Source organism: Halichoeres trimaculatus, unplaced genomic scaffold (genome assembly GCF_033239565.1).
Source record: "Halichoeres trimaculatus isolate MK-OKI-2021-1 unplaced genomic scaffold, fHalTri1.1 fHalTri1_scaffold_15, whole genome shotgun sequence".
Classification (NCBI taxonomy): domain Eukaryota; kingdom Metazoa; phylum Chordata; class Actinopteri; order Labriformes; family Labridae; genus Halichoeres; species Halichoeres trimaculatus.
The window spans coordinates 900,423-927,477 of record NW_027437193.1 but is presented as its reverse complement, the minus strand read 5'-3'; the positions used below and the strand labels follow the sequence as shown (position 1 = coordinate 927,477).

The following is a 27,055-nucleotide window of genomic DNA, read 5'->3' as shown; positions in this document are numbered from 1 at the left end:
GGTAGATTAATGTTGGTCATAGCATTACAAAGCCACAGATCTCAGATTGTGTTTCTTAATGTCAACCATACGATAAGGGACCCAACATATTTAGTCAGCACTTTTCTCTAAAGTCATGGTAACATCCCCACTTCTGGAAATACTTCTCCACCCTGTTTATCAGCCTAAAGGACAGTTTTTCTAAAGCAGCTAGTTTCTCTAACTGGGTGAACCACAGAGATGGTGCAGGAACAGAGGAGCCTTTCCAGTTCATTACTAGAAGTTTTCTCCCCAACATGAGAGCAGTTTGCACCCATTCAGCATTGGAAGGAGCCAGTGGCGAACCGTGGCCCCAGCCACTGGGCCTTCAGTAGGACCATGGGACCACACGTGGCAATAAACAATCAAACTCAAGACTGTGGAGGTGACAGTGGACTTTAGGAGAAACCCCCCTCCTCTGCCCCCCCTCACCGTTCTGAACAACACCGTGTCTACTGTGGACTCCTTCCGGTTCCTGGGATCCACCATCTCCCGGGACCTGAAGTGGACCTCCCACATAGACTCCATCAGGAAGAAGGCACAGCAGAGGTTGTTCTTCCTCAGACAGCTCAGGAAGTTCAACCTGCCCCAGGACCTGCTCATCATCTTCTACACCTCCATCATCCAGTCTGTCCTGTGCTCCTCCATCTCGGTTTGGTTTTCCTCAGCCTCCAAACACGACAGGCACAGACTGCAACGAACTGTCAGGGCTGCAGAAAAATCATCGGAGCCAGCCTGCCCTCCATCCAGGACTTGTACAGGTCCAGGACCAGGAAGCGGGCTGGTAACATCTCTGCAGACCCTTCACACCCCGGACACAAACTGTTTAATCTGCTTCCCTCTGGTCGGCGTTACAGAGCTCTGTGCGTCAAGACGTCCAGACACAGGAACAGTTTCTTCCCCCAGGCCGTCACTCTGATGAACAGTTAACCTGCTTTAAAACATCTCATATACCTCATGTACAGCCACAGTCTCTCTGTTCTGTTTCTATTGCACATCCATCTTCCATTCCCTGTTGCAAATTGCACATTTTTTATGACATTTATTCAGTGCACTATTTCCCTAACTTAAATTGTGTATATATTCTGTATTTACTCTGTGCAGAGTCCTTTATTTAATATTGTAATAATTATTTTTCTTTTTCTACTACTTAAGCTCTTTTTTTTCTACTCTTGTAATTCTATCCACGTTTGTACTGAGAGAGTGCAGTTTAAACCGGAGTCAAGTTCCTTGTATTCTTGAAAATACTTGGCCAATAAAGATGATTCTGATTCTGATTCTGATTCTGATTCTGAAACAAAGAAATAAAAACAATAGCCAGAATCATGTGACATGGAAGTTTAGTATATTGATGGTTTTGTGGGATTAAATATTTATCATGTGCCTGAACACTGCAACACCTAACATAACTTCAAACAATTAAAAAAATTAAGATATAAAATTGAAAAAAAACAAAAAAAACAGAGTTTCAAGTAATCCAGCAACCACACAGTCTTCTCCATTACTTTCCACCATTTCTCTTCACGTTCTGCCAACTAGATCTTCTCTTTTCTCCTCTCTCACTCACAGCTACAGTTCGGCGTTTATCCATTAAAGTGATCCTCCAGGATGGAACAAGTTGGGTCCTATCACAAGGTTTAGGGCAGAAATTACCCCTACAGCAGTGTTTTTGTGCAGCAGAAGCCCAGAGCGCTCACACCAAACACCCCCTCCCTGCTCCTCTGCAGGTTTCCTCTGCACTCAGACGAGGCCATATTTTACTTGACCAAAAACACAAATAAACGGACTCCCACTGAAAAACTCTGATATCTGTCTGCATTCACGCTTTATTTAGAGAATTTTCAGTGCGTTACTTTCACACAAAAACACCGCTAAATAAAGCTCTAGTTCTCATCATGTCTCTTCGTCCTGGCAGACTACCTGCGTTTGTTTATATCTGGCACGCTGCGCGCGGACTGATACACTAAGCGGCGAGAGCCTCGTAACCAGCTGTGGCTCTGCAGCGGAGGTAGCGCCGTTTTACGACACAATGAGAACTAGAGCTTTATTTAGCGGGGTTTTTGTGTGAAAGTAAAGCGCTGAAAATTCTGTAAATAAAGCGTGAATGCAGACAGATATCAGAGTTTTTCCGGTGGGAGTCCGTTTATTTGTGTTTTTGGTCAGTAAAATATGCCCCGTCTGAGTGCAGAGGAAACCTGCAGAGGAGCAGGGAGGCGGTGTTTGGTAAGTATTCGCGAATACCCGGAAGATGACAGGAAATGATCCTGCCCACAACTTAACAAAATCTGATTGGCTAAGACAGCTGTCATTGTCAAATTGTGTCCACATTCCCTTGAGTTACACAGGCATTCGTTGCAGTTACTGAAGGCCCTGCCTGCCAGAATGTGTCGCTGATTTACCCAGATACCATCAACAGGAAAATTGTGATTGGTCCATTTTCCATTTAGTTATATTAACCCATTGTTGCCAGGACAAGTTTATAAAAATAATATAAAACTCAGTGCTATGATTTCATTGAGTAAGATAAACAAAATAAAGAAATAAAGTAATTATTTAGGATTACAAAAATTCTTTCAATATTTTTTATTAGGCCTTCACTGAATACCTTGAAGGCCCTGAGGGTTCCCCTCTGGTCTACACTATACTCTGATATTGATTCTAATATTGACTCAGTGAACAACCCTACCTGCCCACTCTGCACCTGTGGTTGGATCATAGCTGGTTGGTGCTGCTGCATCTCTCTTCTGAGGGGCTAAAGACAAAGTTTCTCCAGTTATGTGGCGTCGTCTCATCACATGGTGCAAGCTGCATTTTATTCAACATCTTGCCTTACCAGTTTCATCGCCATTGTTACGCCCGGCTCTCAGGCGCACCAAAATGAAGGAGACAGCTCCAAGGTTTAAACCGGTTTACGTTTGTTTTTTATTGTTTTAACAAGCAAAGTCCATCCTGTTCACGTCTGGGGACGGAGCAACCCGGGCGCAGCCGCGCAGAGACATCCAGCAAGACGAACAGTCCACACACGCTAGACCGCAGCCCCCCTGCTGGCTCGAAGAAATAGGAGGCCCAACCCTCACACTGGCCAGGTGTTTCAGGTTGCTCCATCATGCAACTCCACCTCCTCCGAGACGTCACCTACAAGAGAGAGCAGGGCAGCTCAACAGAGCCACACACAAGCTTCATATGGCACATATGTTACCATAAAAATGTAAATATATTCGTCCATATATTACACAGATATTCACACACACAAATTTCCATATATTTAAAGTATAATCTCCATTTATTAAGCATAAATGTATCTGTATAAATATACATAATTAAAATTTATTCAACCATATACTGAACATATATGATACACTATATCTTTACATATCTTACACAAATATATTTCCCCTCATAAATCACAATATATTACTGTAGATATTTATAAATATGAGGTTGAATATATTCTGAGATATATAAACAAGTATATTATTCATTCATGTGTAATATATTGCACTATATGGAAAGCAGCAATCATTTGTATATTTTGCAATGTATTTCAGTATATTTCATGAATATTTAATATATTGTATAATATATGTGCCCTCAGTATATATTTCCATGTATATCAAATATATATTGGAAAATGTATTGGGAAAATAATAGATTACAATATCTTACAATACGTTTAAGAAATATATTGGTACAGATATTTTTCTCTCGTTGGGGCAGATGATGTAGGGCTAGATCCCTTCGTCGGTCACCCTGACCCCCCTCGGTCCGGACTAACGGCTGAGGATCTGGACTCACCTATGGAGGTAAACACGGTCAGCGAACGGGAGGAGAGCTCGAGCGTTCATCGCTGATGACACTCTGCTCTGATTGGTCAGAGTGGACGATGACGTCATTCAGAGCTTTAAGCCAGTTTGTTTGATTTGATTTTTTTCACCGTTCAGATAAACTTCAGTTGAGTGTTTCTACAACAACAAACAGTAAATGAATCAATAAAAGAATGACTTTATTTCAGAGAACAAACCCAAACAAAGCACAAATGATCTGAAATATGAGCAGGAACAGCTCTGTCCGCGCTAAACAGCCTAAAGTGTGTAATTACAGCAGCAGAGGAAGCAAAACAAAGCTCAGTGAGCCTGACTGAACACAGCTGGAGTAACACAAACACACATCAGGAGAAAAACCTTCAATCTGGAGCTCCAACTCACTGAAGCTTTCAACAGTTTGATTTAACAGCTCAACAACTCTGTTAAACAGCTTTAACTATTCAAACAGCTGACTACAAATATTGCAGAGCTTTAAAACATTTACAACATTTTGTGTTCTGATATATGTTATTTTATATCCTGGTAATAATTCATATCCCCATATGGTATTTTTCCTAAAAATGACATGAATATAATGAATTTTCTAGTATCATTTCTCAACTTATTTAAAAAACACATATTTTACACTAAAAAAGTATAAAAGATCAGTGATAATACAATAAAAATATCCAGAGGACAAACACCATTCAAAATATCTGGTAGTACAACCAGTTTTCAGGGAATGCAACAAAGAGCAAAGAATTGAAGCAACATTCAAGTTTGTCCCTTTAACAAGTCAAATTATGAACCTTTGTTCATTGTTTGTTCACTGTAACGGCTGAAATACAGCAGTCAGGCTGTGGCAAGTCTCAGCAAGTGCACAACCATCCAGTTTTTGGACGGATGCTGGAGCTGTGACTCCACAATTCAGCGTAGGGCAGATCGAGTGCGGGGCAGGAAGTTATGCAGGGAATCTATATTATACAGTATATAGAAGCTATATAAACACTGTGACTTTCAGAATAAAACAAACCGCATCGTATCGTGTTTAGCTTGACTAGAGCAACAAACAGACATAATGAACGGAGCCAGATCAGCTCTGAATTTCAGAGTTTCTCTTCACGGCTGAAGCTACAACCAGAGCAGAAAGATGAAGCAGTTTCTCTGAGAAAGCTTCTTGGGCAGAAAGAGGAAGGGTCTGGAGAGTCAGGAGCAGAGTTCATCCCTCATTCAGCTGTTTGTCCTTTTGACAGCCATGACAAATCCAGATCACTTTCACGTCATTATTTCCACCTGAGGAGAGAAGAGGACAGAGAACAGAAGTCATGAATCCTGGTCTACAGAGAGTCCCTTCATCAGCAGCACACCCAGTCTGAAAACCAGGTTACAGGCATCAAGGTTATAATAGTTTTGATTTGTCATTACAGTTTAGTTTGAATTAGTTTTAGAGCAGGCATTCTAGTTTTTATTTAGTTTTGATTTCTGCAACAAGGCTTAGTTTGAGTTCAGTTTGAGTTTAGTTTGAGTTTAGTTTAAGTTTTAGTTTAGTTTTAGTTTAGTTTAGTTTAGTTTAGTTTAGTTTAGTTTTAGTTTAGTTTTAGTTTAGTTTAGTTTAGTTTTAGTTTAGTTTAGTTTAGTTAAGTTCAGTTTTAGTTTAGTTTAGTTTGGGTTTAGTTTAGTTTAGTTTAGTTTTAGTTTAGTTTTAGTTTAGTTTAGTTTAGTTAAGTTTAGTTTAGTTTTAGTTTAGTTTAGTTTAGTTTAGTTTTAGTTTAGTTTAGTTTGAGTTTAGTTTTAGTTTAGTTTAGTTTGAGTTTAGTTTTAGTTTAGTTTAGTTTAGTTTAGTTTAGTTTAGTTTTAGTTTAGTTTAGTTTGAGTTTAGTTTAGTTTAGTTTAGTTTAGTTTAGTTTAGTTTAGTTTTAGTTTAGTTTAGTTTAGTTTTAGTTTTTTCATCCCTTATTAACCAGGTGCAGGATTCAAAAAGGTCAGAGTAAATATTTTGTCATACTGTTTATTTTCCAGTCCAACATAGAGCTCACTGCTCAGTCAATGCTGATACTGAACTGTTGGCTGCTGCCTTAAACACGAGGAAATAATATAAACTTAATATAAATAATATAAACATAAATTATATAAATTACATGAAAATAATATAAAGATAATTTATATAAAAATTATAGAAACATATATTGTACAAAAGTAATACAAACTAATTTATATAAAATAATGTAAACATAAATTATATAAAATAATATAAACATAACGTATATAAAACAATATAATATGAGCTTTAATAATTATAAACTTGGACTCTGTAACAATAAAGTCAGACTCAGATGAAATTAAACTGTTACAGATGCTCTGATTCGTTGCTCCTCTACGTTTGGTCTCAGCACAGAGCACAGCCAGTCAGTGCAGGAAACAAACACGTCCCAGTACGTCACTATGACGGTGCTGTACGGCGCTGACAACTGCTGAAAACTGTGGTAAAATTGGTTGGGAAAATGTGTTGGATTAATTTAAATCCTAAAGGATGTTAATATTATCAGAAACGATAACTAAGGACATTTAGTCTTTAATTTTGGTTAGTTTCAGTTAGTTTAGTGAACACAAGATACAGTTTTAGTTTACTTATCGTTTTTGTTTTCTCTTCTACTTTTTATTAGTTTGAGTTAACTGCTATGTGTTTTAAATCTTAGTTTGGTTTTTAGTTTGGTTTTAGTTAACTATTATAACCTTGGTTAGCACAGAGTGAGATTTGCTTGTTTCCTGTAATCTTTTTAAACCACGCTTCCTGTGATTTTCTGTCAGAGTGAGAAAGGTGTGGGGAACATATCGACACATGTGGCACTTATATTTTTATGTTGTTTCCTCCTCCATTTCTCCGTTGCACTTCCTGTCAAAGTGGTCAAAGTGAGCATCGATGCAGGCTGGCTGTTAAAGGGCTGAACGCTCCACTCCCCCTCTGCACTACGTGATTTGGGACGGCCCTCAATGTGGCGGAGCCTCCACGAGAACGTGCAAACGTTGGGTTAGTGTGTAGTAGAGCTGGGGGATATATCCAATATACTCGATGTGTCGCAGGTTTTTGCTCATGAGATAAATAAAATGACTATATCACAATCATCGAGTATAAAAAGTCACGTTTATGTTTTCAGACGTCAGATCGTAAATCTCTTTGGTGATTCGCTGGTTTCACTCTCTGCTGCTCAGCAGGTGCTCCTCTCACAGCGAGCACCACGCTCCCCCGCCCACCCAGAGAAATCCTCCTGCACATGCGTGTTATGATGTTAGGAGAGGAGAGAAGAAAGTCGCTTACACGTTGTGTCAGTCGTGGGTCGTGGGTTCCTGGGGCTTGTTTTCTAGAGTGTAGTTACTTATTTGTGTTTGCTTTGCTGCCTGTATGATCCCTGATTCTCTCCCAACTCTCCACAACGAGAAACAAACACGACATGTTTTTAACTTTCACTTTCACTTTTCTGCGCACTCTGCCCCCCCCTCTCTGAGTGCCTAAGGTCACGGCAATCAGCTGATCACTGCTCCAAACATGACGACAGATTACTGAGCTCATGATGATGAATCAAACTTTATGACCTCTAAAGGAAATGAAACAGGTGTTTTATTCTGACAGACTGTTTCCTCTGACATAAAAAATCTCCATAAAGAAAAAGAGAATCAGGAGAAAATAAATGAGGAAAAGAACCAATGATGAATATTTCTATTCCATCTATTTCATACCAGTTCTTTTCATTGGATGATGAATCTGAGCTAAACAGTTATAAACTGGGTATTGATCCTCTGTTCTCTCTGTCCTGTCTATCCTCTACTTCAGGAGGAAATGATTCAGAACTGACTGAAAGAAAACACTGACCACAGAGTCTGCAGACTGTAGAAAGGACTATCCACAAGATCACAGAGTAACTTCAAATCTGATTCCTGCAGATCGTTGTAGCTCAGGTCCAGATCTCTGAGATGGGAGGGGTTGGACTCCAGAGCAGAGGCCAGAGAAGCACAGCTGATATTTGACAACCAGCACCTCATCAACCTGAACAAAGAACAGATGATGAATGTTGAGAAAACAGTGAAGCTGTTTGATTTCATGTTTCTAAATGAGCTGAGAGCTGAAGAAAGTAAAGAATCTTGAAGTTTATAAAATGTAAACTCCAAACACCTGAACACAGCAGGATGCAGGTTCAAATCTCTGGCCTCCAAACAGTGACAGAGAGCTTTGATTAACCCTGAAGACAATATGCTGATAAGTCAATACAGACTGACTGACAGCAGCTCTTCATCTCTGCAAGTGTTGAAGAGTCAACATGAAGCTGTGTTTGAGCTTAAAGTAAAGAGCTTCATGCTCTGTGTGAGGATCACAGCCAGAAGCTCAGAAAACACGTTTGTTTGTTTCATCACTTTCATCTCAGCACAGAGGAAACTCATGGAGACTGACCTCAGAGTCTGCAGACTGCAGAGAGGATGCTGCAGGAAACCACACAGATCAGTCACTACTGAATCCTTCAGATTGTTGTAGCTCAGGTCCAGATCTTTTTCAGATGGGAGGGGTTGGACTTCAGAGCAGAGGCCAGAGAAGCACAGCTGATCTTTGACAAACCGCAGCGACTCAACCTGAACAAAGAACAGATGATGAATGTTGAGAAAACAGTGAAGCTGTTTGATTTCATGTTTCTAAATGAGCTGAGAGCTGAAGAAAGTAAAGAATCTTGAAGTTTATAAAATGTAAAGAAAGAAAAACTTGTCTGCAAGTAAATCACTGCAGCCGTCAGCAGCGTGGATGTGACAAGCTAAAATGCAGCAAAGTTTTAAACATTTGATTTACACATCATTTGTTTATACCTTGATTTACTTATCCGCAATATTTGACTATTAGACCCCAAAGTATTTTTAATTGTTTCCGTTCAGGTCCAGAAACATGGAAAGTTAGCTTTAAAAATGTGTTTGAGCTCTGAAAGAAGCTGCAGACTCCTGAACCTGTCACAGACTGAGGAGGGAGTGGAGCTGAAGTGTGTCCATCTTGAGCAATTACGCACGGGAAGACCCGAGTTTTATGATTATTTGTATCAGGAGACGAGCAGGTTGTTTGTGATCCCTTCAAAATGAACAGCGTTTTGTTATGAAAGAGTCACTTTGTTCTGCACACAGGTGAAGTTTCTATGATAATATTGTGAGGAGTGAAATAATCTTCTCCACTATAAATCCTGTCACTGATACGGCTTCCTTCCAAAAATCCAGGCTAAAAGTTTGATCCAGCGTCGTCTGAATGTTGTCTGTGGAGACTTGATCATGAACATGTAAGTGTATTAAAAGCTGTTAAAAGCATCTCTATTTTTTCTTTAAAGTAAGCCGATGAAGGAAACACATTTTTTTATGGGGAGAAATCAGCTGACAGTTCGCGCTGCTCTTTCATAGCGATGTAATTTACAGATTTGCAAAACAAGAGTAAAATGTTAGAAACATTCTTGGTGTCATATCTAAATCAACAATGTAAATATAAATCTAAGAACATCAGTTTTTATTTCTGAAAATATCTTGTGTTCACATGATCTAATAACTCTCCTCCACAGATGGATTTCCCTCGCTGCAGCGTGCTGCCCACTGACATGAAACTTACGTACACGAACTCAGACCTGGCGTGGGATAAGGGCATACCCCCACCCACAATCAGATTGAAAAATGTTGATCTGTGCGTGGAAAGGAGCGTACACCCATTTTTGAGGCGTACGCACGTTTGATAAATGAGGGCTGTGGAGACTGACCTCAGAGTCTGCAGACTGCAGAGAGGATGCTGCAGGAAACCACACAGATCAGTCACTCCTGAATCCTGCAGATCATTGGAGCTCAGGTCCAGCTCTCTGAGATGGGAGGGGTTGGACTTCAGAGCAGAGGCCAGAGAAGCACAGCTTTTCCCTGACAACCTGCAGTCACTCAACCTGAACAAAGAACAGATGATGAATGTTGAGAAAACAGTGAAGCTGTTTGATTTCATGTTTCTAAATGAGCTGAGAGCTGAAGAAAGTAAAGAATCTTGAACTTTATAAAATGTAAACTCCAAACACCTGAACACAGCAGGATGCAGGTTCAAATCTCTGGCCTCCAAACAGTTTGATCAGAGTGTTGGAGATGGGGATCAAACAGGAAATCAGCTGTTTTAGAGGCTCAGAGGAAATGAAACACAGCAGGAGTTTAACTTTGATCTTCAAGTTTGAAACGATGAACTGATCATTTCTCTGTCACAGTCCCTGGACTAAAGCAGGAGGAAGAAATCAACTTCAGCAGAAAGATCCTCAGAGACCATCAGGAGATTTCAGCCTCAGGTCTGAAATTTAAACTTTCACACCACATCCATCTCAGCACAGAGGAAACTCATGGTAAGGGCATTTCATCAGACATTTGACAAATCATCCAACTTAGTGGTTATGAAACAATTCTTCACCAGCATGTTTGTAAAGGTGTTCAATAACATGTTTTCAAATGTAGAGACTCAGCTCCTGAGAGAAACACTGAAAAAAGCTCCATGAGAGAGGAGCAACACCTGAGCAACGTTAGATTCTCTGCTCCTTCAGTTAGTCCACCAGAGGCTCCAACACACCCTCAGATCAGGGACCAGATCAGGGACCAGATCAGAGATCAGGGCAGAGATCAGGTCAGAGATCAGACCAGAGGTCAGGTCAGAGGTCAGGTCAGAGATCAGGTCAGAGATCAGATCAGAGACCAGACCAGAGACCAGACCAGAGATCAGGTCAGAGATCAGGTCTGAGATCAGGTCAGAGATCAGGTCAGAGTTCAGGTCAGAGGTCAGACCAGAGATCAGATCAGGGACCAGATCAGAGATCAGACCAGAGAGAAGGGACCAGAGATCAGGTCAGAGATCAGACCAGAGATCAGGTCAGAGATCAGGTCTGAGATCAGGTCAGAGATCAGGTCAGAGATCAGACCAGAGATCAGACCAGAGATCAGGTCAGAGATCAGGTCAGAGATCAGACCAGAGATCAGGTCTGAGATCAGGTCAGAGATCAGGTCAGAGATCAGGTCTGAGATCAGGTCAGAGATCAGGTCAGAGATCAGGTCAGAGATTGATCAACTCCTGAAGAGTTACAAACCATTGTAATCCCAGTTAGAGGTAAAGAGAAAAGAAAGGAAATCCATCGATCAGTCAATCATTCTGTCGATCTGTAAACTTACTCCAGAGTCTCCAGTCGACAGTTTGGACTCTCTAGTCCAGCTGAAAGGAGCTTCACTCCTGAATCCTGCAGGTTGGTGTTTCTCATGTAGAGCTCTCTGAGATGTGAGGGGTTGGACTTCAGAGCAGAGGACACAACTTCATAGTCAGTCTCTGACAGGGAGCAGCCAGTCAATCTGTGAAGATCCAAAGAGAAGGCGTTAGTCTGGAAGAAGACACTCTGAGTTTATCTGACAGACTGAAGGAGAGTTTGACACATCCTGTTCTAATGTAAACCTTCTTGTTTCCCATCAGGGTTCATCTGATCTTCCTCTGACACCATGAAAACATTTCTCATCACTCTGTGACCTGAACACGTTTATCTTTCCTTTTCAGACCAAGGAGGAAACCATCTTAAACTCAGGCTCTCAGACCGTCTGTTCATGTGATCTGAGCCCACGTCTGTCTCTCAAACTGAGCCAGATTACGATGGGATCAGAAACCACTTCATAACTCAGTGAACAGGGACGGTCCAGACTCATGATCAGTCTGTACTGGATGTGTCTGAGGCTTCAGTCAAACCACTACAGGAACCTGTACAGATAGAAAGAGAGCAGCATCCACCACACAACAAGACAGGCTCTGGAGCCGTCACAAAAACGAGCTTTAAACCTTCACCAACACAAAAACCAACTGTGAGGCAGATCCAGAGCACCTGACACAGCTCACCCCTGAGGTCTTTCACTGAGCAGGTGGAAAGTGTTCACACAGGAACGCTTTGGTTTCTATTTCAAGAAGTCAGCCTCCAATCTGTCCTGGTTTTTGATCTGTGTCTCTGATGGACTTACCGAGCCTTCCTGCAGTTCCTCACAGCTGGAATCAGTCTGCGTCGTCCCTCATGTGATGTCTTGTACTTCTTCAGGTCTAACTCCTCCAGAACCTCCTCTGACATCTGCAGCATGTAGGCCAGAGCAGAGCACTGGATCTCAGAGAGCCTCTCTGATCTGGTCTCTGACTTCAGGAAGTCTTGGATCTCCTGGTGGACTGAGAGGTCCTTCATCTCCGTCAGACAGTGGAAGATGTTGATGCTTCTGTCAGGAGAGACCCTATCACTGTTCATCTTCTTCAGGTTGTTGATGATTCTCTGGATCATCTCTGGACTGGTTTCTGTGTGACCCAGCAGACCTCCTAAGAGTCTCTGGTTTGACTCCAGAGACAGTCCATGAAGGAAGCGAACAAACAGGTCCAGGTGACCGTTTTCACTGCTCAGGGATTTCTCCATGGCTCCTTCAAGGAGGTCATCTAGAGCTGAAACTTTGACTCGTCCCTTCAGAAAGTTCTCCAGTCCTGCTGAGTCTCCGTGTGTGAAACAGTGGTAGACGTAGACTGCAGCCAGAAACTCCTGAACGCTCAGATGGACGAAGCAGTAGACTGTTTTCTGGAAGATCACACTCTCTCTTTTGAAGATCTCTGTACAAACTCCTGAGTACACCGAGGCCTCTGAGACATCCAGACCACAGCGCTCCAGGTCTTCTTGGTAGAACAGGATGTTTCCTTCCTCCAGCTGTTCAAACGCCAGCCTGCCCAGCTTCAGGAGGACTTCTCCGTCAGCCTCCATCAGCTCCTGAGGACTGGTCTCCTGACCCCCATCGTACTTCTTCTTCTTCCTCTGGGTCTGAACCAGCAGGAAGTGTGAGTACATGTCAGTCAGGGTCTTGGGCAGCTCTCCTCTCTGCTCTGAGCTCATCATGTGATCCAGGACTGTGGCCGTGATCCAGCAGAAGACCGGGATCTGACACATGATGTGGAGGCTCCTGGAGGTCTTGATGTGTGAGAGGACTCTGCTGGACTCATCTTCATCCCTGAACCTCCTCCTGAAGTACTCCTCCTTCTGGGCGTCAGTGAAGCCTCGTACTTCTGTCAGCCTGTCCACGCGTGAAGGAGGGATCTGATTGGCCGCTGCAGGTCGAGAAGTGATCCAGACCAGAGCTGAGGGAAGCAGGTTTCCCTGGATCAGGTTTGTTAACAGCACCTTTACAGAGCTCTCCTGTGTGACGTCAGACACACGCTGAGTGTCTTTAAAATCCAGAGACAGTCTGCTTTCGTCCAGGCCGTCAAAGATGAACAACAGTTTACAGACAGCCAGCGTCTCTGCTCTCAGCTTCTCTAACGCTGGATGGAAAACATGGAGCAGACTGAGGAGACTGTAGCGCTCATCTTTGATCAGGTTCAGCTCCCTGAAGGACAGCAGGACCACCAGACTGAGGTCCTGGTTTTCAGAGCCCTCTGCCCAGTCCAGAGTGAACTTCAGCACTGAGAAGGTTTTTCCAACCCCAGCCACGCCGTTTGTCAGGACCACTCTGATTGGTCCCTGTTTTTTGATCTCTCTGGTGTTTTTTGATCTTTGTGACCTAGAGAAGAAGTATTTCAGATTCTTTTTAAACTTCTCCCATTGATTTAACTCAGCAATACCGTCTGTCAGATCCTCTCTGATTGATTCCTGCTGCCCAGGTAAGGCTTTAAAGATGTCCTGGACCTTGATGGGAGCGTCCTGGACCTTGATGGGAGCGTCCTGGACCTTGATGGGAGCGTCCTGGACCTTGATGGGAGTGTCCTGGACCTTGATGGGAGTGTCCTGGACCTTGATGGGAGTGTTCTGGACCTTGATGGGAGTGTCCTGGAGGATCTTCTTGGAGGCTGTCTCCAGCTGGCTCACCTCATGCTGTGTGTTCACCCCTTCACTTGGTCCCTCTGTGATGTAGAGCTCAGTGTAGATCTCTTTGAGGAGGGCTCTACTTCCTGGGTCATCACTTCCTTCAGTCACACGTTCCCATCTGGTCTTCAGACTGATCTTGTGTTCTTCTAAAACCTGGAACTGATCAGCTGTCATCAAAGAAGAGAGAAAAGAGATCAGCTGACAGTCTGTGATCATTTTCCTGTGAAAACAAACATCAGAAACAGAACCTGAAAAGGATTCTGGGTTAAAAAGTCCAGTCTAAGAGCACGACCACAAAGACTGGTTCCCCCTCAGCCTCTGACTGTGTCAGTGTCCACCTTTGATTGACAGCAGAGGTGTGGACTTGATCCCCATGAGTTCTTGGTCTTAGATCATGATACTAAAAGCTGGCTAACGTTTGTCTAATGTTGTGTCTGACTCGTAAACAGCAACAACAAGTTAGCTCTCTGTGCAGTTTGTTTGTGCCGGGTTAGTAGCAGCTAGCTAGCTGTGTTCTGTAGCTGTATGCTAGCAAACATTACCAACATTAAACGTTAACAAACGTTAACTAATACACAGCTCTCAAGAGAGAGTGAGAGAGTGTTGCATCTTCACAGAGAAGGTCCTGGGAAATGATTTTTGTGGTGTTTTTCCAGCTCTCTGTCTGCTATACAGAATGAGCTTGTCTGTGTGTGTAAATGTGCCCACGTGTTCGTGTGTCTGTGAACACGTTGGAGCGCAACTTCACCACGCACAAAACAGCAGGAAGAGAAATGTGAACCCAACTTTGTTCCAATGACACTGAGATACTATCTCGTAAAAAGGAGGATATTTTCAGCTAAATGCAATACACCACTACAGCTGTTTAATAAACTATATTACTGATCATTTTTGGCATTTTTTAAGACACATTCTAGTCTTTATCAATCGAACAACAGAAAAATAATCATTAGTCTAATCATCAAATTAATGGTTAGATTAGTAGACTCATGGATAAAATAATAGTTTACCCCCAGCCCTACTGAGCTGTAGATATTTTTCCCTCACTTTTTAAAACAAACTGATGTTGTAATGAACTTCACAGAGGAAACATTCAAATGGCTACAAGAGCGACCACAACATGGTCATGCAACAGCAGCAGTGACAGAGAAGCAGACCAGCCTGCACCGTGTCTGATACAGATAATCAAACATTTTCAATCCACAGGACCAGAAACTGTGTATGAGACCAGTTCTGGTTATTAACTGTGGTTAAATAATGAATACCGTAAAATACCAAATAAATGCCGGGTGTAGCAGCACGTTTAGCAAAATAGACGCCCGTTCCAAATAAACGCTGGGTGTATGGTAAGTTACTCTGCGCAGCCTACGAGCCGCAGGTCGTAGTTACAGAACACACATGCAAATGCTGAGCTCACAACTGACAGTTGACTCTTGAAAACTGATTTTTGTCAAAGAAACATAATCAGACTGCAGCTTATTAGTAGTGGTGCAACGGATCATGATTGATCTGTGATCCGTTAGGATCGACGTAATCGGTTCGGCACACACATGACCCTACAGCAGTGTTTTTGTGCGGCAGAAGCCCAGAGCGCTCGCACCAAACACCCCCTCCCTGCTCCTCTGCTTGTCTGCCCCGTCTGAGTGCAGACTCAGATGAGCCCATATTTTACTTGACCCGAAACACAAATAAACAGACTCCCACCGAAAAACTCTGATATCGGTCTGCATTCACGCTTTATTTAGAGAATTTTCAGCGCGTTACTTTCACACAAAAACACCGCTAAATAAGGCTCGAGTTCTCATCGTGTCGTAAAACGGCGCTACCTCCGCTGCAGAGCCACAGCTGGGTACAAGGCGCTCACTGCTTAGTGTATCAGTCCACGGGCTGCGTGCAAGATATAAACAAACGCAGGTAGTCTGCCAGGACGAATTATGCAATAACAACATAAAGATGAGGAGGCTTTGAAGAGTCAAAGAAAAAGACGTTACCACTTCAGCTGAATGTTATTTCCTGAAAAAGAAATAAACGCCTCTTCCAAATAAACGCCCGGTCCCAAATAAACGCCTGGTCTGCTCAGTGATTGAAACAAATAAACGCCCCGGCTACTATTTGGTATTTTACGGTATGTTGATAATGTGCTCAAAGGAACAGGTTTTGTTGGTACAGCTTGATCTTTATCTTGGTGAAGTGCTTGGCTGCAGATTTTGGGGCTAATGTGAGTTACCGTGGCGATGGGTGGGAACTGATGGGGGTGTGGCCTGTTACCGTGGTGATGGGTGGGAACAGATGGGGTGTGGCCTGTTACCGTGGCGATGGGTGGGAACAGATGGGGTGTGGCCTGTTACCGTGGCGATGGGTGGGAACTGATGGGGTGTGGCCTGTTACCGTGGCGATGGGTGGGAACTGATGGGGTGTGGCCTGTTACCGTGGTGATGGGTGGGAACTGATGGGGTGTGGCCTGTTACCGTGGTGATGGGTGGGAACTGATGAGGGTGTGGTCTGTGTGTAGTTGCACAGTTTAGTAAAACAACAACCAGCAGTGGAGTCACAGGTTTTTTACACCGTGTCCGTGTGTTGTAGCATATGTGAGATTTTTACTGAAGCTTCTGGATCATTTTGTGAAACTTCTTAAAATAAAGTTTGTGTGTTTTGAATCTAAAAAAACATGAAGTGGATTAATGCTGCAGGACACAAGAAGACAGGCGTATACCAGGACTCTGGGTTATCAAACAGTTTTGACTCTTACAAACTGGTTCACTGACACCTTGACTTCATGAAGTGCTGTATGGTCTTACTTTGTGACGTCCAGCTCTGTCTGTCTGTCCCAGGTCCAGGTCCATCCTGAAACACACTGAAAGAACAAACAAGGAGTTTCACAGCCCAAACATGGATTACATGTTAGCCTTCAGCTGGCATCTTATGCTCATAGCTCAGAGGGGGACACTGGCACACCTTTTCCCTATTGAAATGTCTGTCAGCAGGTGCATCTATCCAGGTGTGCTCTTTGAATATTTCTTTGAGAAAATGTTTGGCATTAATTCTTAGATCCAGTTTTTCCTCAGCTGACCCCTGACTGACCCCTGGGGTCAGCTGAGGTTTGGTGGTCTGGTGATGGTATATGAGAGCAGCCCTTAAAACACCTGACCCCACCTGCACCTGTCACTGGGGTTTCAGTGGTTGTAATTCTGTGTTGACATCGTTAGCCTCACCATGTGCTGTATTTTCCTGCTTGAACATGGACGAACACCGAGGTGCAGCCATTAGCAGATAGCTCTTTTTTTATATGTATGTTGTTGTTCTGTTTAAGCTGTTTATGCTGACAAGAAACGTTGTGAGACGCCTCTACTTCCTCTGAGTTTATCAGATTAAACGGCGAGTTGGTGCCAGAGATTTCAAGTGTTTGCCTGATTCATCACACAACGCAACAACGAGTACACAGCTGCTACACAGACACTGCAGACTCTGCTCTCTGTCTGATGATATCAGCTCTGTAACTCAGAAGATGGTTTATTCCTCTCACATGAATCATCCTCTAAGTATAATATTTCTACATTTTTAGATCTGGAAACAGAAAATCCACAAAGACATGGAGTTTATAGATATGATCCAGTTAGAATGAGCGGTCTTACTTTGTGTCTGAAGGTCCAGGTCCAGTTCTGAAATCTAAAGGCTGTCCTTTGGACCGATCACTGTTCAGAGACAGACGTCCAGACACTGCAGACTCTGCTCTCTGTCTGATGGAAACAAACACACAGATGTTTTTATTCCTGTCACATGAACAGAGAATCTGTCAGTTTGACAAAAAACATCCATCTTCAAAGATCGTACCATCACTACCTGCATGGTTTGTACCTGAGGGCACATCCAGACAGTTGGTCAGTTTGAACCTAAAGGTCAGTTTCTTTTGAAAAGTCAAATGTTTGGAAATGATCATTGACGTGGTTTATACGTCAGGTAGTGAGTTGGAATAAAGTTGACTACAACTTTGAAACTGAGGTGGGTGATAACTGATACTTTATGCTTTAACTAACAGTCAGAGCAGATGGGCTCAACTGCCCCCAGAGGACAGCAGGTGAACTGCAAATGGAAGTTCATTATGAGGGTTACTGCTACACAACCAATCAGAAAAGACTGCACACACACACACACACACACACACACACACACACACACACACACACACACACACACACACACACACACACACACACACACACACACACACAGAGTTTATAGATCTGATCCAGTTAGAATGAGCGGTCTTACTTTGTGTCTGAAGGTCCAGGTTCAGTTCTGAACTTTAAAGGCTCTTCTTTGGACTGATCACTCTTCAGAGACAGACGTCCAGACACTGCAGACTCTGCATGATCCTCCTCTTCCTCCACTGAAAAGTTCATCTGTAGCACACACACACACACACACACACACAGACACACACACACACACACACACACACACACACACACACACACACACACACACACACACACACCCCATAAAGCAGTATAAAGGGACTGTGTGGATCACATATGTCTAATGCTTTGGAAAGTGTCCTGAGATAACCTTTGTGATGATTTGGTGCCGTATCAGTAAAGATTGTTTGATATCTTTACAATCTGAACTTTCATCCAGACACCATCCTTATCTGGTCCAGAGAGGCTGAGCCAGCTGTCATAAATGATGTTATAAAAGGTGAACTTTGGGCCCCTGAGCCTGCTCTGTGGATTAATTATTATCTGCTCCGTGAAACACACCTTCCTGTCTGTTTCCAGGACTTACTGACGCTTCACTGATTGTTCCTGAACCAGAGTTACGACTCCATAGATAAATCAGACTGCTGAGTTCAGTCTAACTCGTCCCCAGGTTGAAAAGTGACTCAGAGACTCTGACAGTTCAATCACAGAAATGTTGGATCAACACTCACCCTGCTCGCCTTTTCTCTCTCCTTCCTCTTCTCTGTCTCAACACAAAATGGACGCTGACAGAAGTCACTAAATAACTTCAACTTCCTGACTCCTTCCTGCTCCTCTCTTTCCTGCTGCACCTGCAGCACCTGAGCTGATGCAATCATGCCCCTGAAAAAAAATAAAATGAATAAATAAAAACAAAGAAAGAAAGCACTAGAGTTGTCTCCGTTCACTGAACCAGAGTTAGAGGATAAAGTTATGAGCAGCTAGTTGTCTGCTCCTCTGTAATGTCTTTGTCTTTCTGTAATGTCAGGTTAAGGTGGGGGTTGTTGCTGGGCAGATTTCAAGACTAAACCACGGACTAACCTAAATAAATAAACTACACAGACTTAACATGCAAGTCAAAAACAGTTTACTGCTTTAATAACTGCTAAAAGTCCACCGACCATAGTCCACGTTCTTAAGAAACCATTGTGTAACCCAGGTGACTGTTTCTGTAAAAATGAATGTGCATGGTGAGGTAGAGACGTGGTAGATTTCCCGTCATTTGATTCTTTATTTGTTCGTGTACTTGCAGGTCTCGCGGTAAGGGTGTTAACCAATCACATTCCTGGACTGGGTGTGAATCAGGGAGAGTGAACCTGCAGTGTTTGAGTTTGTGTTTGGAGCAGAGACTGTAAAAAAATGGACGTCATCTTGCTTGGCTTGAAGTGAGGTCTCCACAAAAACTGCTCCCCCTGGTGGCTGGCTGCAGTATAGGTTTAAAAATACGGCTTTCCAGTCATTCCAGATGGGCTGTGGTCAAAGTTTAAAAAATTAATCCACCTGGTAGAAATGTTTCTCACGTCTGATTGTTGTGGTGATTTGAAGATATCATTTGGCTGTCTTGTATCCAAGTCCTCTTTTTTATGAAATGTTTTGTTTTTATTAGTTATACGAGGTTAAAAAAGAGGCTTTATGTCACGTTTAACGATGATTGACAGCTGACGTTCTGGCGGTAGAGTCAGGAAGTGATTAGACTCTCGAAAGAAAAAAATAATTATTATTTTTGTCACCCAGCTCCACTCAGATTCTCCCAGAATCCCTCACAGTCTCTACTGCTCAGACTCTGGCTGAAATCCCTCCCTATCCACTCTATAGTGAATACACCATGTTGTCGTGCTGTCTGAAATCTGAGTGAGCATGGTCATTCACTGTATAGTCCACTCAGTGTATCCCACAATGCATTTTGAAAAGTAGTGTATTAGTGATGCTCACTATATGCATTATATTGTCATGGTTTGGGTTTTTGGTTTCCTGGGTTTTCTTGTGTTTTGGTCTTCTTGTGTTTCTGTGTGGTTCTGTGTTCTTGGTTTGTCTCCTTGTGGTTTTGATTTGGTTCTTGTCGTGTGTTTGTCTCTTTATGATCATTTCTAGTGTTTCTGTGTCTTTAATGTTTTGAGTCTCTGTCTTGATTTTCTCTGTGTTTGGTTTGGTTCTCCTTGTGTTTCCCTCCTGGTTGATTGCTCCTCATGTGTTTCACCTGTGTCTTGATCTGCACCTGTGGTTAATTACCCAGTCTATATAGTCTCTGTGTTCAGTGTGCTTTGTGTGGGTTCATTGTTTGCTGTCTGCTGTCGCCTGTTTGCTGTCCCTGTCTGCGTTCGCCTCGTGCCTCTTGTGTCTCCTGGGAGTTTTCCAGTGTTTTTGGTTTTGTTTCTTTTGTTTTAGTTTTTGGATTTTCAGTTTGACTTTTCGAGTTCAGTTAAAATAAAGTTCCTTTCAAGCCTCCCCAGTTAAAATTCCACAGACTTACTTTAAGCAATTTGACAGTATTTGCAACATTTTTTGATGGAATAAAAAGCGCCCGAAACTTAAATTACGGACACTTCAGAGGTCAGTAGATGGTGGTAGGCTGGGAGTTCCTGACCTCCAGCTTTACCACCTTGCTTTTAGCCTCAGGCACTTGGCGCACTGGTTTCTGCGTCCTGAGAGAGCTCTGCCGTGGTCCCCTTTGGAAAGTGATTTACAGTTGTATGAAAAAGTTTGGGCACCCCTGACAATTTCCATCATTTTCATGTATAAATCATTGGGTCTTTGTACCAGCAACTTCATTTTGATCCATCAAATAACTGATGGACACAGTAATATTTCAGTGGTGAAATGAGGTTTATTGGATTAACAGTAAATATGCAATATGAATCAGAACAAAATTAGACACGTGCATAAGTTTGGGCACCCCAACAGAAAAATCCTATCAATATTTAGTTGAGCCCCCTTTTGAAAAAATAACAGCCACCAGATGCTTCCTATAGCCTGTAATAAGAGTCTGGATTGTAGATGGAGGTATTATGGACCATTCCTCCTTACAAAACATCTCTAGTTCAGTCAGGTTCGATGGTTTTCGAGTATGGACAGTCGGCTTCAAATCATCCCACAGATTTTTAATGATATTCAAGTCTGGTACCATGTGTTGTTCTGTTTCATATAACAAGAACTTGATGAGCTCATTTTTGATTCAAGAGCTTTATTGTCCAACATGACATCTGACCACATGCTCCAACATCCAGCTGATCTGTCTGTATCGTTTGTGTGACCTTTAACCTCAATCACAGTCCACACACATCTGAATCATGACTCCACAGCGACACCATGTGGTAGGAGTATTTACATCTAATCATCACAATACGGTCATTAACAAAGTTGCAGAGACCAGTGCACTGCTCAGGCGTTTATTAATGTTTCAGTGTTGGCCATGTTTCTTTGAAACTATTCTTATGCAGAGGAAACAGAGTTAAAGTCATCATTAGAAAGTTTTGTTAAACTGTGAATAACAAACTTGCTGTGAGCAGTGCAGTACTTATTTTTTCCTTTATTTATGTTTAAGGGTTAGATATATGAGAACACCAGTTTGTCTGATATTTGATGTTGCAGAAAAGGACATCCAGGTTGTCCTGTAGCTGTTTTAGTTAAAAAGCTGCCGATCGTGCACATCCGGCTACAGTGCAGGAAAAATATTATCAGAGTGCAATACTTTTATTTATTTGATTTTTTCAAATGTGTTATTTTAAATTTTTGATTTTTTTAAATTTGTTGAAAAGAAAGTTGTGTTGCAAAGAATAACATGTGGAGATCTGCTCTCAGGTTGAAATAAATCCACATTTTGAAGCAACCATTACCCGCACTGAATTGGATTTTTTTAGAGAAAAACACAGAATTAAAGGCTTTAGAGAACAGCGCTCTGAGCATGTAAAGTTATAATGACATTATTTGAATACAATAGATCATGATATAAAGTGGGCCGGTCTGAGGTATGAAGTTCCAGGGCTGAAAATGAGTCCCACTCCGCCCCTGATGGTCACAGGTTTATATCATTAGACACAGACAGACGTTAGCTAACAGGTTTATAAAGATGATTTAACCAAGAAGCAACTGTAACATGTGTTTACCTTCAAGGTTTACTTTTAGCATAAAGCTAAGGATAACATAAGAAGAGAAGAATGATGAAATCAGAGGATCTAAACTGGAAAAGAGAACAACATTTCAGACACTACTCACTCATTCTCCAGCCGCTGACAGTGACGTATTTACTCTCTCTTCGCTCACAGACGGCTGGGGATTCACAGTTATATCTTTTCTTAAAAACTGCCAAACAGTATTTATTTTAGTGATACCTAATATTATATTTAGCTTATTTTCTGCAACAGCCAAATACAATAGAAACATTTATTACACGTTATTTTCAAATAAATAAACCAAATATTTGCGCTGAACTTATGCTGTGTTTAAGAATTCCAAGGTCCAGTGAATGCATCACCTGCGATGAACGGTTTAGCGGCTAACGTCCGTGTTGTTTGTTTCTCAGCTCAAAGTTGTGAGACGGGCTCGTCTGAAAGTTAAACAGGAGCTAAGTGTTATTCTCTGACAGTTTTTCATGTTGTTTCATGCTGTTAGTCATCATTAAACATGTAATCAGACATTTCTTCTGTTTCAACCCAAATGCATGATGGGATATACGTCGTGAGAGTCCGGAGGGAAAAACCAAAAGAGGTGGAGGACCCAAATGCAGATAAAAGGAACTTTATTTTTTTTATGATTTATATTTTTTATTAGAGCTTTTTCTTCTTAACAGTGACAAGTGATCACACAGAAACATGAGGAGGACATTAGTCAACAACCACACAATTTAGACAATTAATGAATGTCATACATGGCTCTGCCAGACAGTGAGAAGAGACAATATTTCTGTGTGAACATTTTGATACTTGTAGGTAAAAACGGTGACAAAACAGCATAAACAAAACACTTACAAAAAAATAAAAAGACATGTGACAAACAAGTAGACGTGTACTGGTAGATTAATGTTGGTCATAGCATTACAAAGCCACAGATCTCAGATTGTGTTTCTTAATGTCAACCATACGATAAGGGACCCAACATATTTAGTCAGCACTTTTCTCTAAAGTCATGGTAACATCCCCACTTCTGGAAATACTTCTCCACCCTGTTTATCAGCCTAAAGGACAGTTTTTCTAAAGCAGCTAGTTTCTCTAACTGGGTGAACCACAGAGATGGTGCAGGAACAGAGGAGCCTTTCCAGTTCATTACTAGAAGTTTTCTCCCCAACATGAGAGCAGTTTGCACCCATTCAGCATTGGAAGGAGCCAGTGGCGAACCGTGGCCCCAGCCACTGGGCCTTCAGTAGGACCATGGGACCACACGTGGCAATAAACAATCAAACTCAAGACTGTGGAGGTGACAGTGGACTTTAGGAGAAACCCCCCTCCTCTGCCCCCCCTCACCATTCTGAACAACACCGTGTCTACTGTGGACTCCTTCCGGTTCCTGGGATCCACCATCTCCCGGGACCTGAAGTGGACCTCCCATATAGACTCCATCAGGAAGAAGGCACAGCAGAGGTTGTTCTTCCTCAGACAGCTCAGGAAGTTCAACCTGCCCCAGGACCTGCTCATCATCTTCTACACCTCCATCATCCAGTCTGTCCTGTGCTCCTCCATCTCGGTTTGGTTTTCCTCAGCCTCCAAACACGACAGGCACAGACTGCAACGAACTGTCAGGGCTGCAGAAAAATCATCGGAGCCAGCCTGCCCTCCATCCAGGACTTGTACAGGTCCAGGACCAGGAAGTGGGCTGGTAACATCTCTGCAGACCCTTCACACCCCGGACACAAACTGTTTAAACTGCTTCCCTCTGGTCGGCGTTACAGAGCTCTGTGCGTCAAGACATCCAGACACAGGAACAGTTTCTTCCCCCAGGCCGTCACTCTGATGAACAGTTAACCTGCTTTAAAACATCTCATATACCTCATGTACAGCCACAGTCTCTCTGTTTCTGTTTCTATTGCACATCCATCTTCCATTCCCTGTTGCAAATTGCACATTTTTTATGACATTTATTCAGTGCACTATTTCCCTAACTTAAATTGTGTATATATTTTTGTATTTACTCTGTGCAGAGTCCTTTATTTAATATTGTAATAATTATTTTTCTTTTTCTACTACTTAAGCTCTTTTTTTTTCTACTCTTGTAATTCTATCCACGTTTGTACTGAGAGAGTGCAGTTTAAACCGGAGTCAAGTTCCTTGTATTCTTGAAAATACTTGGCCAATAAAGATGATTCTGATTCTGAAACAAAGAAATAAAAACAATAGCCAGAATCATGTGACATGGAAGTTTAGTATATTGATGGTTTTGTGGGATTAGATATTTATCATGTGCCTGAACACTGCAACACCTAACACAACTTCAAACAATTAAAAAAAAATTAAGATATAAAATTGAAAAAAAAACAAAAAAAAAAACAAGTTTCAAGTAATCCAGCAACCACACAGTCTTCTCCATTACTTTCCACCATTTCTCTTCACGTTCTGCCAACTAGATCTTCTCTTTTCTCCTCTCTCACTCACAGCTACAGTTCGGCGTTTATCCATTAAAGTGATCCTCCAGGATGGAACAAGTTGGGTCCTATCACAAGGTTTAGGGCAGAAATTACCCCTACAGCAGTGTTTTTGTGCAGCAGAAGCCCAGAGCGCTCACACCAAACACCCCCTCCCTGCTCCTCTGCAGGTTTCCTCTGCACTCAGACGGGGCCATATTTTACTTGACCAAAAACACAAATAAACGGACTCCCACAGAAAAAATCTGATATCTGTCTGCATTCACGCTTTATTTAGAGAATTTTCAGTGCGTTACTTTCACACAAAAACACCGCTAAATCAGGCTCTAGTTCTCATCGTGTCTCTTCGTCCTGGCAGACTACCTGTGTTTATTTATATCTGGCACGCTGCGCGCGGACTGATACACTAAGCGGCGAGAGCCTCGTAACCAGCTATGGCTCTGCAGCGGAGGTAGCGCCGTTTTACGACACGATGAGAAGAAGAGCTTTATTTAGAGGTGTTTTTGTGTGAAAGTAACGCACTGAAAATTCTCTGTCAGGAAATGATCCCGCCCACGACTTAACAAAATCTGATTGGCTAAGACAGCTGTCATTGTCAAATTGTGTCCACATTCCCTTGAGTTACACAGGCATTCGTTGCAGTTACTGAAGGCCCTGCCTGCCAGAATGTGTCGCTGATTTACCCAGATACCATCAACAGGAAAATTGTGATTGGTCCATTTTCCATTGTGCTATATTAACCCATTGTTGCCAGGACAAGTTTATAAAAATAATATAAAACTCATTGCTATGATTTCATTGAGTAAGATAAACAAAATAAAGAAATAAAGTAATTATTTAGGATTACAAAAATTCTTTCAATATTTTTTATTAGGCCTTCACTGAATACCTTGAAGGCCCTGAGGGTTCCCCTCTGGTCTACACTATACTCTGATATTGATTCTAATATTGACTCAGTGAACAACCCTACCTGCCCACTCTGCACCTGTGGTTGGATCATAGCTGGTTGGTGCTGCTGCATCTCTCTTCTGAGGGGCTAAAGACAAAGTTTCTCCAGTTATGTGGCGTCGTCTCATCACATGGTGCAAGCTGCATTTTATTCAACATCTTGCCTTACCAGTTTCATCGCCATTGTTACGCCCGGCTCTCAGGCGCACCAAAATGAAGGAGACAGCTCCAAGGTTTAAACCGGTTTACGTTTGTTTTTTATTGTTTTAACAAGCAAAGTCCATCCTGTTCACGTCTGGGGACGGAGCAACCCGGGCGCAGCCGCGCAGAGACATCCAGCAAGACGAACAGTCCACACACGCTAGACCGCAGCCCCCCTGCTGGCTCGAAGAAATAGGAGGCCCAACCCTCACACTGGCCAGGTGTTTCAGGTTGCTCCATCATGCAACTCCACCTCCTCCGAGACGTCACCTACAAAAGAGAGCAGGGCAGCTCAACAGAGCCACACACAAGCTTCATATGGCACATATGTTACCATAAAAATGTAAATATATTCGTCCATATATTACACAGATATTCACACACACAAATTTCCATATATTTAAAGTATAATCTCCATTTATTAAGCATAAATGTATCTGTATAAATATACATAATTAAAATTTATTCAACCATATACTGAACATATATGATACACTATATCTTTACATATCTTACACAAATATATTTCCCCTCATAAATCACAATATATTACTGTAGATATTTATAAATATGAAGTTGAATATATTCTGAGATATATAAACAAGTATATTATTCATTCATGTGTAATATATTGCACTATATGGAAAGCAGCAATCATTTGTATATTTTGCAATGTATTTCAGTATATTTCATGAGTATTTAATATATTGTATAATATATGTGCCCTCAGTATATATTTCCATGTATATCAAATATATATTGGAAAATGTATTGGGAAAATAATAGATTACAATATCTTACAATACGTTTAAGAAATATATTGGTACAGATATTTTTCTCTCGTTGGGGCAGATGATGTAGGGCTAGATCCCTTCGTCGGTCACCCTGACCCCCCTCGGTCCGGACTAACGGCTGAGGATCTGGACTCACCTATGGAGGTAAACACGGTCAGCGAACGGGAGGAGAGCTCGAGCGTTCATCGCTGATGACACTCTGCTCTGATTGGTCAGAGTGGACGATGACGTCATTCAGAGCTTTAAGCCAGTTTGTTTGATTTGATGTTTTTCACCGTTCAGATAAACTTCAGTTGAGTGTTTCTACAACAACAAACAGTAAATGAATCAATAAAAGAATGACTTTATTTCAGAGAACAAACCCAAACAAAGCACAAATGATCTGAAATATGAGCAGGAACAGCTCTGTCCGCGCTAAACAGCCTAAAGTGTGTAATTACAGCAGCAGAGGAAGCAAAACAAAGCTCAGTGAGCCTGACTGAACACAGCTGGAGTAACACAGTCACTGAAGCTTTCATCAGTTTGATTTAACAGCTCAACAACTCTGTTAAACAGCTTTAACTATTCAAACAGCTGACTGAAAATATTGCAGAGCTTT

General features: G+C 42.1%; 1 protein-coding gene across 1 annotated transcript in view; it reads right to left on the bottom strand.

The window, feature by feature from the left end:
• Window positions 1-26,691, bottom strand: part of LOC141804200 (uncharacterized) — a 51,386-nt gene extending 24,695 nt beyond the window's left edge. Inside the window, 11 exon segments of the mRNA XM_074688526.1 lie at window positions 7,690-7,863; window positions 8,266-8,363; window positions 8,366-8,441; window positions 9,590-9,763; window positions 11,016-11,189; window positions 11,841-13,379; window positions 13,497-13,528; window positions 13,655-13,875; window positions 16,507-16,562; window positions 17,341-17,445; window positions 26,594-26,691. Of these exon segments, the coding sequence (XP_074544627.1) occupies window positions 7,690-7,863; window positions 8,266-8,363; window positions 8,366-8,441; window positions 9,590-9,763; window positions 11,016-11,189; window positions 11,841-13,379; window positions 13,497-13,528; window positions 13,655-13,875; window positions 16,507-16,562; window positions 17,341-17,445; window positions 26,594-26,691 (2,747 nt within the window).
• Window positions 26,692-27,055: the final 364 nt, after the last annotated feature.